The 15,563-nt window shown below is 35.4% G+C and overlaps 2 protein-coding genes and 1 long non-coding RNA gene across 10 annotated transcripts in view; 2 read left to right on the plus strand and 1 right to left on the minus strand.

The window, feature by feature from the left end:
• LOC100179776 (potassium/sodium hyperpolarization-activated cyclic nucleotide-gated channel 3-like) overlaps nt 1-740 on the plus strand; it is a 16,444-nt gene extending 15,704 nt beyond the window's left edge. For 5 of the 6 annotated variants that reach the window (XM_026836479.1, XM_004226502.4, XM_026836482.1 and 2 more), the window contains one exon: nt 30-740. In XM_026836479.1, the coding sequence (XP_026692280.1) occupies nt 30-623 (594 nt within the window). In that variant the 3' untranslated portion in view covers nt 624-740. The remainder of the gene's footprint in view (nt 1-29) is intronic. The other variant, XR_003396324.1, reaches the window with a different exon arrangement.
• The window catches only part of LOC113474640, a 16,135-nt gene extending 2,820 nt beyond the window's left edge, over nt 1-13,315 (minus strand). The window contains exon 1 of the long non-coding RNA XR_003396325.1: nt 12,655-13,315. This is a non-coding gene — a long non-coding RNA (uncharacterized LOC113474640). The remainder of the gene's footprint in view (nt 1-12,654) is intronic.
• On the plus strand, nt 2,161-15,057 carry ci-arfgap-1 (zinc finger protein Ci-ArfGAP-1). 3 transcript variants are annotated; one of them, XM_018813562.2, is made up of 16 exons: nt 2,161-3,472; nt 3,603-3,754; nt 4,112-4,226; nt 4,710-4,871; nt 5,120-5,272; nt 6,851-6,997; nt 7,478-7,603; nt 7,824-8,003; nt 8,336-8,428; nt 8,801-8,926; nt 10,040-10,237; nt 13,311-13,381; nt 13,538-13,634; nt 13,995-14,141; nt 14,472-14,618; nt 14,707-15,057. In XM_018813562.2, the coding sequence occupies exons 1-16, from the start codon at nt 3,211-3,213 to the stop codon at nt 15,024-15,026; spliced, it is 2,496 nt and encodes an 831-aa protein (XP_018669107.1). In that variant the 5' UTR covers nt 2,161-3,210; the 3' UTR covers nt 15,027-15,057. The 3 variants fall into 3 exon arrangements, with proteins under 3 accessions (XP_018669107.1, XP_026691997.1, NP_001121596.1); XM_026836196.1 differs by lacking the exon at nt 14,707-15,057 and having other exon boundaries at nt 14,472-14,677; NM_001128124.1 differs by lacking the exon at nt 14,707-15,057 and having other exon boundaries at nt 2,760-3,472; nt 4,112-4,247; nt 4,668-4,871; nt 8,336-8,413; nt 14,472-14,677.
• The last annotated feature ends 506 nt before the right edge of the window (nt 15,058-15,563 follow it).

Below are 15,563 nucleotides of genomic sequence, written 5' to 3' on the forward strand. Positions count from 1 at the left end.
ACCAATTAACATTTTTATTACGTTTTTAGGCCAACAAAGAAGAAGAAATCACTGATATAGAAATGACGAACGATATCGAAAAGTGCGATGACATTTTAGAAGTAACTTGCAAAGAACCGGAATCGCCAAGATCAAAATCTCCACGGCCGTTTCGAAAACCGAAGTTTCTGCAAAATTTGACCTTGCAGAGGTCAAAGTTGTACGAAAGTACAATAAAGGGCAAAGACAGCGTGATAGAATCGTTCCTCAACAATGTTACGAGGCCCAGAAGCAAGCAGCAGTGTCTCTCATCTAACGGTTGCTCTTCCCCGCATATTTCAACCGCTAGACGAAGTGCTGCGACCGAGGAAAGAAGTTTTGTCGAGCCGACCATCACAATTGTGAATGTCGAACAGTCAAACGATGAAAATGACAACTGCGACGCAAACGGCACAAGTCATAATAAGAAAATTGTTTTGTCAAAAGCCGATGTACAATGCACTGACCCCCTGAACAACGTATTAAAATTACCTGATTTAAATAACACACCCAAACAAAGCGACAACAAAACTTGCTTGTTGGGAGAACGCTGCCCAAAAGATATTGAATCAAGATGCGAACATATGATCGATGAAATTATCTAGTTAAACGCTATTTTCATTCCTTTTCGGCATGTGTATCGCAGTTAGTGTATATCGTTAGTCACTATACAGTGAGCGATTTGGTGGTAATATATGATTGATTACACTGTGTACACAACACTGTGAGGCCGTTGACTCATACAGTTGCAACGCGTGTTGCACCAGCCCACGGAGAACAGAGGCACCTTATAAATAGATTCTCTTTCTTTTTCGCGACATTCTTTTGGTAACGTCGCGGTTAGTATATGCTATTATTTGAAGCTGCGAGTTAATCTGTCTGTGTAAAGCAGTTGTAGATTTTTTTACTGAAGTGATGAATAGAATGAGCTGCTAATGTGTAGTTGGTTTATAAAGTGTTTGTTACAGCGGTTGTATACAGAAAAGCTCGCACAGGTAAACGCTAGAAGAAGGCGAGCAAAGTTTTGCCTTTCGATTACAGTGTGGTAATTAAAACTTCATTGCAGAGCTTGGCATTCACGCTACAGTAACCAAAAGACAATTAGATTGCTGTCAGTCAGTAGCAGCTGGTCGTAAATTAAATATATTGCATTGAATAAATACAGTTGACGCGCAGTGGTGCTTAAATACCATGTAGTTTATTGGTCAAAGTAACAACTGCTATTACGAAAACTATACCGAAGAAATATGTGTTTATTGTTTTGTACGGTTATAGATGTAGCAGACACGTTTAAAATGAGTGTTATGGGTTGCAATACCTTTGTGTTTTTCGCGGTATTGATTTGTTAGATGCTAAAAGTGTATTGTTAATTGTTAGATTAAATACCAATATTTGCGCGGTAATAATTGGTGGTTGCTTTTAGATTATATTGTACAATTATTTGACTAACACGCTTTTTTCAATAAAGTTGTGCCAAGGCAACCTTATATTGCCACGACAAGAAATTTGATAATTGCGATGAACTCCCTTCACGCTTATGACATTCAATCATGTGGTTGCTCTGCACAACAACAGTGTAAGTAATACCGCCAGTAACGGTTTTCCTCCATTGGCTAACGATGGCGTATCAGAAGATTTGTTTATCGCAGAGAACGAGTTAGCACACGCGCTCGACCTTTCACGCGCCAAATCAGACTTGGCACGCAGAGCAACATAGTTGAAAGATACAGAAGATGCGAAGGGGTTGACGCTCCTGTCGCAATAGAGAATGCGAGAGAATAAGAAATCGCGAAAACGCGGCTGCTGTTGTCCGGTAAGTCACGTGACGAGACAACCAACGAGCACGTAGTGTATGTCTGTCGCTAGGTGGTGTACGCAGTGACGTCATGTAGGGCGTACCAATCGCATTCGCTTGTGCACTTCAGCACTGCGCATTTATAGCAGAAGGAAGTGATTCATTTGCGCTGATAAATTTGCTGTTCATAACAATTCTATGTAGGTGCAGGTACGTTTGTGTATGCGGGCGTCGCTCATAGCAAAGTGTCACAACAGCTGTTATATTATATAATTTTCTGCATTTGTTTACTTTGCGTTTGAGTCAAGATTCATAATATAAGTGAGATGCATTTGCGTATTATTATTTATTAACAAGTTTAAAATTTTCGTATGTGCATAATTGTTTAATGTTTGTACTATGTGTTTCAACAGCAATAGTTTGCTCTGAGCTTGTGTGGTGTTATTGAAGGCATTATTGCATTTTCAAGCTGTATCGAAGATTGAGTATCTTCGGGCTTCGTTCTTAATCTCCAAGGTTCCAATTGAGCACTTGTGTTCAAGCATCCCTTTCTTCACGTTTCAACGTACAAACATATCCAGCCAGGGGCACAGATGCAATAGTGCCCTTTTCGGACTGTTGTTTGCACTTCTGTTCCAGTCAGTGCGTTCTCTAGCGTCACCGTTCTGTGCGACGCGTCAGAGCTAATTTGATAGTTTTGCGTTTTATTCTTATTATTATTCACTAGTGTAACTAATGTACGGTTTTCATATTTCTGTATTTTAAGCTACCCTCTTCTCCAACACTGTGGTTTCTATCGCTGCCAAGTTATTGTATTTGCTCGCTTACTCTCCCCACCTTTAATTGTTTTATTGATATTTGTTTGGGAAGTGCAGTGTTTGTAGTTTCATCTTCCCCAGCATATGACATTTGTTTCTCATATTTTATGTTTTCCTATCATGCTATCATTCTTCTTGATACACCTTGTTTAAAATCCATTGGTTTTATTTGAGTCACCACTCAGGGTACATGTTACCGTCGCTTAACCGTGTAGGTACTATGTAATATTGGTCAAGATTGTAAAAAAAAACACTGTTGACGTTAAAAGTAGCACATGCATGAAAACAAAATCTTTTTGTACTATATTCGCCTTATTTGTGTTTTGAACATGCAATGACCGAACTGTGTTAACTGTAACCGTGTGCATTGTCAATTGTAACCAAGTAGCTAGCTACTCCAGTGTGGACTCTCTTCAAAGAAGGTACAACTTGAGATTGAACAAACACTTAAAACTTTCGTCATTCAAACTGGTCACTTGCCAGTTATTGCTGACACTTGCCACTCATTAGCACTGTGTACGTATTTGGTGCTTTATCTATATTTCACGTCAAAACAACCACAAAAGGCATATTTAAAAAATGCTGCGGTCGGAGTACCCCCCAAACATACCCATGCCAATCCCACGGATGGATTCATCCAAAGCAACGGCTATTAGGGAGCTACTAAATGAACCCGGCAACGATGTATGCGCTGATTGTGGAGCAACTTTAGCCTCCGAAAGCGCATGGGCCGTTCTTGCATATGGCATTCTCGTGTGTGACGATTGCAAACTGGTACACATAGAGCATGAGAACCACTACAATGCAACAGAATCGAATGGAAATGACAATTCTGTAAAAGGTAACAAAAATTTCACTCTTTTAGCAATTATTAATTTATTACCTAAAACAAAATGGAGCTTTTGGTCTTTTGCGATATGTTTAAAATGTATAAATCTTTTAACAGCATTTGTATAATTAATCTGTTGCAGGAATTCTGTCAACACAAATTCCTCAGCTGTGGGAGGATAAGGACATCGCTCAAATTAGAGCAAATGGAAACAAACGCACAAACATTAGGTTACTTGCCAATTCTCCTGTTTGGCAGTATAGACCGTCGGGCAACGATGGCATTAAACTTAAGGTAAGTAAAAATATGAGCATTTTTTGTTTGTTTTTATTATTTTTTGTTGATTGTCTGTCTGCTTCTCAGTTTTGTCTTATGTTGGTTGTTCCTATTTGCGTTAAACATTTTTTGGGCTTGTACAATTAATGCTGCTAAGAAACAATGCATTTAAATTATAGTGTGCTTAAGTTCAAAAAATATTGGACTGTTTAAAATAAATATTTGCGAGAAAACTTGCATTTACGTAATTCATAGTGTGCTTAAGTTATTCTCCAAAAAAAATTTGGATTGTTTAAAATTAGTTTTGCTAAGAAACTTTGTATTTGTTTAAATTATAATGTGCTTAGGTTAACCTAACCCAATGTTCCATTATAGGAGTATTGGATCAAATGCAAATACAGTGGAAATGCTGGAGATGCAGCAGAAAATCCAAAGATTGCTGCCAAAAAACAATTCATTGGAATTCAATTTACCCGCCCAATGCCCAAAGGCAAGCAACAAAATATTAACTAAATCCTACAGAGCTTATAAATTCCAATAGCACGTTGTAACGTAAACTTTATTTATTTATAGCTTATTGTGTTTAACATGTCATGGCATCTTAATTAGGATAATAGAATTTTTGAAGTGTCATTTTATATTTTGTGGAGTACTACTGTTTTATAAATACAGTATGCCATTGTGATAAGCAGCGTATTTATAGGGGATTATACAGTCTACGCTTTTCGACTCTTTTTGTTTAAATTTTGAATTATCTTATCCTGACTAATGGGTTAATACGAGCCCCCAACCACTCCTACAAAAATTAAAAAGGACTAATTTTTAAAAAAATGACATAAACCAGTTTTGCCCTTGACTAAGATCCTTTGCCCTTGGTCTGCCAGTGACCATACCTTATCAAACATAACACTGCAGCTGTTGCATAATGCAATGGAAGTGATAATTAATAAAGTGTCTTTGGTGACTGTTGCAGGAAATTACCCGTGCTGTGTTGTGTTGCAAAGCGATAAGCTTTACCTGACATCTGATGCACGTAATGAAGAGGTTCCTGTGGAATGTGTGGAGACGCTTGTCGTTAATTCAAAGAGAATTGGGCACGAGAATGGCGTGCAGCTTACCTACCGTATTAATAATGGTACGCTTAGCCTTTAGAAATATATTTTTTGGGTGACTTTTAAATACAGTATTATAATGTTTTATGAATAGTTGCCTAATTGGATATTTTTCACTGATAAAAATATCATATTATCACTGATAAAAAGATTACATACACTGTGATACACATGTAGTAGCAATTACAATACATAAAATTCACATCACTACTAATTATTTGAATATTTCCACCCATAAGACTTGTTTGTTACTCAAATATTTTTTCTCCAGATGGTAACACGGTTGCGTTTACATATCTCCAACATGATAATATGGAGACTGTAATGGACTGGGTGAGCCTTGTGCTTTACACAAAGTACAACTTGCTAAAGAGGAAATACCCCACCATGATAGATGTAAACGTTGCCAAGATATTAAACTGTGGTAAGTTTTACCATTTTCTATGATGTTCAATATTTAGGTACTGTTGGCAATCTTTTTTCAAAAGTTTAGGTTTTGCATGTCACGTCAATTTGCGACAAGATTTTTCATAGACTTTACTGTATGGTTAAGTCCTGGTGTCACAGTGTGTGAAAACTTTTTAGTATACCCTGTGACCCTTAAATTTCGGTCTAGTTAAGTAATAGTTAACCGCTGATAGTATAGTATCTAGTTTTACTGCCTTTACAGTTGTACTGCTAGTTGGTTACAAGCAGCAGTAATTATAGTCTTAGAGATCATCCTTGCCTTGTTGTTGAGAGTGTTCTTGGTAGTATTGATGCCTATAAGTTTAAAAATCTGCTTTGAATTGCAAATATTTTACACTTGTTTATGGTTGCGTAGACGCATACATACAGGTAAAATTGTGACGGGATATTCTGTTTACTTGCATTTAAAAAAAATGGCCCTCCTAATATATATATAAATATATATATATAGCACTTTTTCCAAATATTTTCAATTCATTAAATTAGCATGCACAATCTTAAATTTTTCGCTTGAATTAAATAATACAACAATGAAATTTATACCGTAAGTGCGATCTGGTCAAATTTCTTTTGTCTGGCATTTTTTTGCCGTTTAGTTGCTGGTACTCCACTTAATTGTTAGATTTCCTTTGTTTGGGTTTGTAACAAAATAACTTAGTGTTGCTGGTCTGTGGTGTCTGGTATGCGTGGTGTGTCCTTGTGGCGTAAAATTCAATATAAACCACTGTGGAAATTATAGCCTTGGGGTGGGAAAACTTTGACAAAAATGTCAGATTTTGTTTTTATTTTGACAGACAGACTGTGCCCGCTAGTCTGTTAGCTAATGCTTTACAAATGAGAAGCCAAAATAATTTGTCTTTGCCAACTTTTCCTTGTATAATGCAAAACGTTAAATAACAGTTGATACTGATAGGCTAAAACAATGCTTTATGGTCTAGGTATGACATTGTGATGTTTGAATAAGGACAGTTTTTCGGCATATATAACTAATTGTTTGTACATTTTACCATGAGTACAACTGTACAAGTGGCATTCATCTCCTGTTCAAAGTGGTACTTTTACATTTCATTCGTTTAACTTTAATATTTTAAAAGCCGTTTGAATTTTATCATGTTAAACAAAATAAGTTCATTTACTAAACATTTAAGGCAGAAAATTAGTGGTTAAATTATGTGCCTAATAATTAGTTTTACTTGAATGTTCCACCTTTTGCAATGGTGAATTTCTTTACTTGTTGTGTAGGTTAAGGTTTGATGTGTTAGATTGTTTTTTTTTTCAGTGACCCATTTTAGGGACACCAAAATTGATTATGTTATACATAAAGTTTTACATTTTATTTAAAATAAATTAAATAAACTTAAAAAAAACTGCAAACTATATCTTTGTTTTATTTAGAATAAATTTAGATTTCTGTTAAATTTTAAATTTGTTATTATTATTAAACTACAATACTATATTGAACACCTTTTTATGAAGTGGACGGTGAAAACATCAATGTTATTGTATGAGGTTTTTATTGATTGCCCCACCACAGGTATGATTAAGGAGTCGTACATGCATGTTACGGGACGTGGCCTCATTTACCTGAGCTTAAGTGAAGCCAGACTCTCCTGCTTTCAGCACCACCTGGATGATAAACCCCTGTTCCAAATTGCAGTCAGTGAGGTTATGAACTTAACAGGTAATAAATGAAACAGTTGTTTGCTTTTTGTTTAAATAGCTGGAGACGGATGTTTTTTGTCACGCTTGATTAGATAGTCTGCATCCAGTGGTGCAGCCAGAAAAAAATAAGAGGGGGGGGTTTAATCAAAAATTTTCCAAAAAAATTTTTAAATTTTTTTTTTGTTAAAAGAGGGGGTCGTGACCCCCAAAACCCCCCTTGCTGTGCCACTGTCCGCATCAATTAATTCTATATACATAATGAGAATTATTTTTTATTCAATAACATTTTAGATATTAAACTGTGTTTAAAAAATATTCACATATATAAATGTTTTTGTCGATCGACTTTGTTATATGAATTACACTTCAAAAAAAGGCATATCTATTAAAGTTAGAGCTGTTATCATAACTTGGTAAAGCATACAGAATTATAATTAAGATGTTTATGTAATCTCCGCGCCATCTCTTTTTTCTTAAAATTGTTATTTTCTCCATACAGCAACACAGTACCTGGATGCAGTCGCTTGTTTTTTCGATATAGATGCGAGTAAAATCCAAAGCTATGCGGACTGGGTGACCGCGCTTGAACTAGTCCTCAAAACTGATAAAATCTCAGCTATGCCAGGTAAATATCTTACCCATCTATAACAGTGTTCGTTGCTCAAGTCTCTTTTTCTTGATAATACCACTAAAAGTTTGTAATTTTTAGAAATCACTTATTTTTAAATATTTTTTAATTTCTTTCATATTTTGTCTCATTTTACTTTTTATTGACCATTCTTGTTCATTTTCTTTCTCCTTTAAAAATAATGTACGACACCATATTTACGTCATATTTTTCACAGATGACGTTCCAAAGCCATCTTTTCCATTCTCTCTGTTAAAAAAGGCTGACAAGCCCCCACCAGCGCCTGCACCAGAGAGAAATGAACCAACACCACCCATCAACCATGTTCCAAAACCAGTACCTGTCACTACAGCTCCTTCCATTCCACCAGCTCAGCTCGTTCCACCAACTCCAATAAGTGAGTCTCTGTCTAATCTTTAAATGTCCACATTGTCTAATGGAGGGTTCCACAATCCCCTTAATAAAGCTTTCCTTTCAATTTATCCCCCCTCCAAAAAAAACAAATAAAAAATAGTTTTACAGAGAAAAAAATAATAATTTTACATAGAAATACCTAAATAGATTTGAAACCCTAAAATCAAAATCAAAAGTTGATTTTTTACTCAAAATCACCGAAAATCAAAATTTGATTTTACATAAAAGTACCTAAATAGATTTTTAACACATAGTGTCCAACTTTTAAAACACATTTTAAGAAATTAAAATAATAATGCTCTGTTTTATACACAGCCAACGGCGAAAAAGAAACCGACAAAAAACCAAGCAACTACGAATGCTATCCACCAATTGGACCAATGGGAGAAATGGGCAAAGTATTCAGAGGTTAGTCACTTGAAAACCTCATAACCACAGATTAAACTAATCTTAATTTAACTGGATATTAAGTGTCATTAGTTGCAGCTCTTGAAATAACAGCCTATTGATATCCCTACTTAGCACAGGTGTTCAGTTAGACATTACAGCTCAGTTGTATTTAAACCTTTTATCTTTGTAGAAATACAAAATTATTGATGGGGTGAAATGAAATGGTATCACTACTTTATAAAATATAAAATTTCACCTTTAAAAATTGTTGCTTGTAATAGGAATTACTTTCATTGCAGAGTGGCAACCATTTTTTTGCCTTTGTAGATCTAAACTGGTTATATAGCTCTTTTTATTATTGTGACACACATCTGTTCAACTATTTTTCAGGCGAATTGCCACCGGAAGCAATAAAGCCACCACCATCGAAGAATGACGTAGCTCGAATTGGTGTGTTTGGTGAATATGTACCCGGGCATCCTCTGCCCACTGTTACGCAGCTGCAGCCAATCAAAGGTGATTTATTGTTTTGTTTCTGGCTGTTCAACTGGCAGACATTTCCTACCCAATCCTCATGTCTCCTGGGCTATGGATTTTACAAACAGTTTCTGTGCAACACATCTTGAAAGTTACTAGAACATATGTAATTATAAATTAATTGCCATTAATACTGCTAGCGTTTAGACTTTACAAACAGTTTCTGTGCAACACATCTTAAGAGTTACCAGAACAGCAGGACATATGTAATAAAAATTAATTTCCATAAATACTGTTAACGTTTAGGTTTTACAAACAGTTTCTGTGCAACACATCTTTAGAGTTAACCAGAACATATGTAATTATAAATTAATTGCTAAAATACTGCTAGTGTTTGAGTCAGTACCAGAGTTCCAGTTCCTTTTAGCAGCAAAACTATTTTAAACTGAGTTCTTATGTACTTAACACTAATCAAATACCATATCACTATGTACATTGACCCAACAAAACTGTTCTCTTATGTTTGCATGGAGACAAAAACCAAATTAGGGACAGAGTGTACAGTCTGTTTGCTGTGTTATTAAATTTTGTAGTTTGGCAATGATTACCACATTGCATTTAAAGCAGTGGTTCTTAAACTTTTTTGTATGCTTTACCCTTTTAACAAAGATGATTATTAGATTTACCCTCAATATGTAACATGGCGCCCATGCTCATTTATTGAAAAGCGAAAACAACTACTTACTAGACGTTAAAGAAATCAATACGCTACGAGGCTAGCTTTGGATTAGCAGTTAATGTAAACTACAATAACTACAACTGGCACAATTTTTCTGTATTGCCAACTGATGTGGATTTTGATTGGTTGCTCATTTACCCTCTAAATACCAGAAACTTGCCCTCAGGGGTAAATTTACCCCAGTTTAATAAATGCTGTTTTAGAGCATACTCTGTAAACTCTAGAATAGTAAGCTATGATAACTACAATTCGCACAACTTTTCTGTCCTGTCTGCTGATGTGGATTTTGATTGGTAGCTCATTTACCCTCTAAATATGAGGAACTTACCCCTAAATTTACCCCAGTTTAATAAACACTGTTTTATAGCATACAGTCAAACACTAAACACACTTTTATACATTGTTTTTTCCAGTCGACTCTTTCGGAGATCTTGCCAACCCAGCTCTCACCTCCTACCCCACCACACTTAACACAGCTGTTGCAAGTGGGATCATAAACCCCGGTTTAACAAAGGAGCCTTCATGCTACCCACCCATTGGTGGCCCTGCCCAAGCAATGAAACTTAGATATGCAGAACTATCTGCTGCTATGCAAGCACAGTTTGTCAGAGGTATGTAAAAAATGTATAACACATGTGTATTGCCATAACAGCCCAAAGTTTGTTAATTTTTGACATGTATGCTTGTAGTAGTAAAAGTATATTAGAATTATTGTTCATTTTGTCGCACAAAACAGCTTATAGCTGAAGTTTGGTATTTTTTGACATGTATGCTAGTAGTAGTATAAGTATATTAGAATTAATTGATTTTTTTTCACACAAAACGGCTTATAGCAGTTGTTTTTTATTTTTTAACATGTATACTAGTAGGAGTGCTGTAGTAGACTTGTAGTATAAGCATACCAGAATTATTGTTGATTTTGTCACACAGTATAACATTCAGTTTGCACTATTAAAAAATAGCGTGGGCGGCATAGCATCAGCTGTTGTAATATCTTATATGTAGTGACAACATTGTGTAATATGTTGTGCAAGTATTACAAGGTTAGGGGTTAATAAGACCATCATGTGCTGTGGTTGCACCACTCTATATTTTCCTAGTAATGCCGCCTATACGATCTACTGTATATTTTGTTGGTTTTGTATGAAATTTAGTTGTGTTTACCTGTCAAAAGCTGTTGATTCGTACGTAGAGTAGATGTACAGGAAATACAGAATTTCCTGTGAACAAATAGTCTGATTATGTTATGCATGTTTCAGTTTGTTTTTTTGTAGGTGTATTTTAAATGCAAAGAGTGCGTGTTATAGCTTTTGTTCCTATTTGTTGTTCAATACCAATTACAGTAGGCGTATGGGGTAATCAGTAAGATTATGGGTAATAGGGTAATACTTATGGGTTAACTGTGGCCTAAATCAAATGTCCCAAGAGGTTGCTAATAATTGAACCTCATCCATGACCATATATATATATATATGGTAGGATGGGGAAAGATGGGACACCTTTTCAATCTATTTTCTCCTCCAATTTGGTAGTAAACAAACATTCAACAATTTTTTATAAATCTTTACCCTCACGGCTCCCATAGATCGTTGTTAATTGTTTAAAACACGATCAGGATATTTGGTTATTATGTGTGAAAGGTGTCCCATCTTCTCCCACCCTACTATATATATATATATAATATATGTATAATATAGTAGAACACTGTTATTCTGTGTATATTATTTGTTATATTATTAAACCAGTGCGGTAGAGATAACAATATATATATAACATAAAAGTTAAACGCTTGTCCTATAATTTCCATGTATGAGACTAAAAACAGAAACACAACAATTCTGTTTTATGATGGAAAAATGCAGCTGTTTTTATTCAAAACCCCTATTCAATGTAAACTGTGTATTTTCGAAAACAACACCTATGTGACTGACATGGTAACGATGAAGTAGACAATACATTGACTTAAACAATATACAGCGTAACTTCCGGTGCACTCAAAACCATTGTTTCACCTCAATGTGCTGTTGACTTCTCACAATTAAAGCCCAACTGTTAGTTCCTGCTATAAGCCTTTGGGCCCAAAGGATTTTTGTTTGATGTGATATGACATGTGTTTGCAGAGTTATCTTGTATAGCGTTTAATCTCCTATTGATTTAAAATGTGTACGGTAAAGTTATCAGTATAAAGAACAAGAAAAAGAGCTAAAGAACATGTTATATAGCCATTTTACTTACACTAAAGATAACACACTTGTACAATTTGTAAGATTGTTTGACTTATTGTCATTAAACACAAGTTTACATGAAAACTCAGTTACACTAGTTTACATATGAAATTTGATGTTTTAATTACACCAACATTCTTTTTGCCTATATGCAAAGCAAAACACAGCTTTATTAATACTAAACAGTGTTTTAATGAAAGCAGCAATCACTGCCCTTGCTGTCTGACACAGAAAAAAAGTAATTTCAGTAATTGCCCTCAGTTGCCCCCAGGGCAATGCGAGAGGCTGCAACTGCTAGCTTATTAGTCACTCCACGCTGCACCTTATGTTGCTGTATGGTTGCATGAAAGTACTTGATGTTGCTTAAATAAAAGAATAAACTTCTATCTATTTTTTGAATAAGCTAGTCTTTCTCTCTCTATTTTGAAATTTTGTCATTATTTCACCATACCCAAATAAATAGACGTGACACCAAAGTGGCATAATACAATGCTAGTTGGAACTTAAAATTTTTCGTTTATTCACATTTCCAATTACATAAAAGTAAAGTAGGAAGTTAAATATAGTTTATTTCAATGGATTGCATTAAAGTTTGCTACTCACAGTCTGTTCAACTGTTAAGAACTTTTAGGTATTTTAATTAAAAGCTGTTGAATGAGTGTTTTTATATAAAACATCAAACACAATGACAGTTCCTTATTATTTTTACAACAAGAAGCGATTTTAACTTAAATGTAAGATTTGTTGGATTTAATTAAGGTTTTTGTTGTGGTTTTTGATACTTCGTGTCTACTTTGATGTACTGACTCTACTCTAATTAAATAGAACTTTTGTATAGGTAACTTTGGGAGTTGGTTTAACATTTTTTCCCATATGTTTAGTTCAAGGTGGTTTAGGTCCTCAATATGTAAGTTTGGGAGTTTGTTTAACATTTTTTCCCATACTTTTTAGTTCAGGGTGGTTCAAGTCCATAATATGTTGTATATATATATATATCTTTTTATCAATTTTGTATACATTGTGCTTTTTGATAAATTTGTATTCCGTGTGTAGACCTTTAGATACTAAATTTTATAAGTTAGGGAATTGCTTTGTTTCCACTTCCAGTAGTATGACATGTTGGTGTTGGTATGTGTTTCCCATTGTGTTCAAATGAACAGTTGGCTCAGGTGCCAGACTTGATGTGGCAAGGCGGCAGGCCTATCTACCCTCAAGCTGAAATGTTTTGCTTTAATCAGTAAACAATTGTAAGAAAAAAGGATATTTGAATTTTACATCTAATAATTTCCCCACTGTATTTATAAAAGCTTGGTATATATGTATGTATAAATACTTGTAAAAGATTAAATATGTTCATTACTCAGTACTCACTACCATTCAGTTATTTATATTCTATTTCTTAGTAACCCTACACTGTTTTTCTCAGCATAAAGTTTAACATCCTTTAATTTACTGACAGAGCAAGAATTAGAAGAGCTGAGAAACGGAAATCTCCTTTACCGGACATCCAGTATGGCACAAAAACAGGCGGTAAGCACAACAAAGTCAATACTAACCTAGCCTGGCTACATTGAAAGTGATGATTATGCATTTTCAAATGTTCCTCCCAAATTTGCACTTATGCCCCGTCTAAACAAACCCCACCAAAAACCCTATTAAAATGCATTAAGTAAATATTTTCTACAGCTATTTGATCAGTCACGTCTCCAGAGCAACCCAGCTTTTGCGCGAGGCTACAGTGAAAGCGATGCTTCTGCATTCGCAACTATGCCCCCTCCAAATTGTAAGCTCATAAAATAAAAGTATTGATTTTTTGTACACTTGTTTTTATTATGAAACATAAACCATACGGACTGATGCTATCGATTAAAATAAGTTTGAAAGCTACAAGCTAGACATGTAAATTGCTTGCATTTGTAATACAAATTGTATTTTAACTTTTATTTTTAATATTGGAATATCTGCTTTAATGATTGAAAAAATGTATTTGCTGAAAAAAAAAACAGTGTTTGATTTAAAAAAAACGAATGTTATTTTTGTTTAAAAGCTGTGAGATCGACATAAAATTTTGTATTAAATATATGTTAACACTGAGTGACAGTTTTATTACCAGAATTACATTAATTAATTTATTCGTATACAGTCCAAGGCTGGGGAGACAATGGTGCAGATAATTTGCTGACAATGCCATGGAAACAGACAGTTAATGGTTTTGAACCTTCACGTGGATTCAATGCATCTTCTACAGCATATCCTGACCGTCTTGCATGGAACGCAGCAAAACTGCAAGGTATTTTGGTCTACCCATTTATTTCCTTTAAACCAGCGGTTTTCAAACTGTTCTAAAAAATTTGCCTGTTGGTCCTGCAATTATTTAATACTTTGCGGCCCAATAATAAAAATGCTATTGGAAAAATATAAAAACCATACCAATAAAAGAAAAAGCAAAAACTATCAAATACGGAATGCAATCTCCACTTTACATTGCGGACCCTCTGAAACTGCTGTCGGACTCCGGTTGGTCCAGGAATCACTGCTTAAAAAAACTAAACTGTGGCATGATTGACCTAATGCATGGTATGTTGACATTACTTTACCATTCAACTTGTTCCATCTCCAGCTGCTGCTTTAGAGAGAAAGCTTCCAACGCAAGATAACAAGAACTTGGCCGGCTTCGGAACTTGGGGTTCTCGACCACAATCTGGTGAACCCGTGTCTACAGCTATCAGTCGTGCTCCTTCAGGCTGGGGAAGCAATTTACCAACAGGTAAGTTAAAAAAAATCTTGGTGTGGTCATACGGAACTTGCCATAGTGCTGATATGTAATATGAAACATGGTGTATCATATATTACAGGAAGCATGGGGCACTGGGGAAGTAAATCGTCAACCAACCCCCTCGACACTTTCTCACTGAGCCGTGACGGCCGCTCAGCCCCGCCGGGGATTTCCCGCGAGTTCAGCAACCCCGGGTCTGTGTCCCGTGGGTTCATGAACTCCAAACTTCCGTCTCGTTCTGACTCAACCTCCACATCGCCTCCCGGTGTTAGCAGTCACCATCAAATTATCATCGAAAATCTTCTTCGTCAATGGAAGTCGGCAGAACAACGACTGCTCGGTCTCATCCACAATGAATATGTTCCGGCATCGGACATGTCTCCTGCAGGTACTGGCTAAATATAGGATGGTATTGGCTAAACATGGGGTTGGATTGGTTAAATATGTGTTGGTATTGGCTAAATATTACCCTTTTTGCATGGTAAAAAGTTAATGCGAATAGCGATTCGCATTAACTCGTCATATGTTTACTCGCTAACCGCGATATTTTGCATGGTCATTGGTTTATGCGCGTATCAACTTGAGTTTTTTTTTTTTAGTGCAATATTGTTAAATCTAGTTTATAAAAAAAGTTTTGATACTTTATGGTGCTATTACCAACTAAAAACTGTAAGAATAATACCCGAAAAAGACTAGGCTCTTAAAAAAGTGAAACTGTACTTTCACTATACTTTTCTTTACTCGCTAATGTAAGTAACAACCAACCTCCTACAGCAGATGACACGCTTATGACGTTATGCGTGTTAACTTTGTTTTTGCGAGTAAATATGCGAGTAATTACGCGCATAAAAGTGACCATGCAAAAAGGGTATATGTGTTAGTATTGGCTAAATATGGGATGTATTGGCTTTTGTGCTTGTTTATGACTTTCGTAAA

Source organism: Ciona intestinalis, chromosome 10 (genome assembly GCF_000224145.3).
Source record: "Ciona intestinalis chromosome 10, KH, whole genome shotgun sequence".
Taxonomy (NCBI): Eukaryota; Metazoa; Chordata; class Ascidiacea; order Phlebobranchia; family Cionidae; genus Ciona; species Ciona intestinalis.

Coding starts and splice junctions, on each gene's coding strand:
- ci-arfgap-1 (XM_018813562.2), top strand. CDS start 3,211: ATGCTGCGGTCGGAGTACCCCCCAAACATACCCATGCCAATCCCACGG. Junction 6,998..7,477: donor TGAGGTTATGAACTTAACAG/GTAATAAATGAA, acceptor TTCTCCATACAG/CAACACAGTACCTGGATGCA. Junction 14,142..14,471: donor GAACGCAGCAAAACTGCAAG/GTATTTTGGTCT, acceptor TTCCATCTCCAG/CTGCTGCTTTAGAGAGAAAG.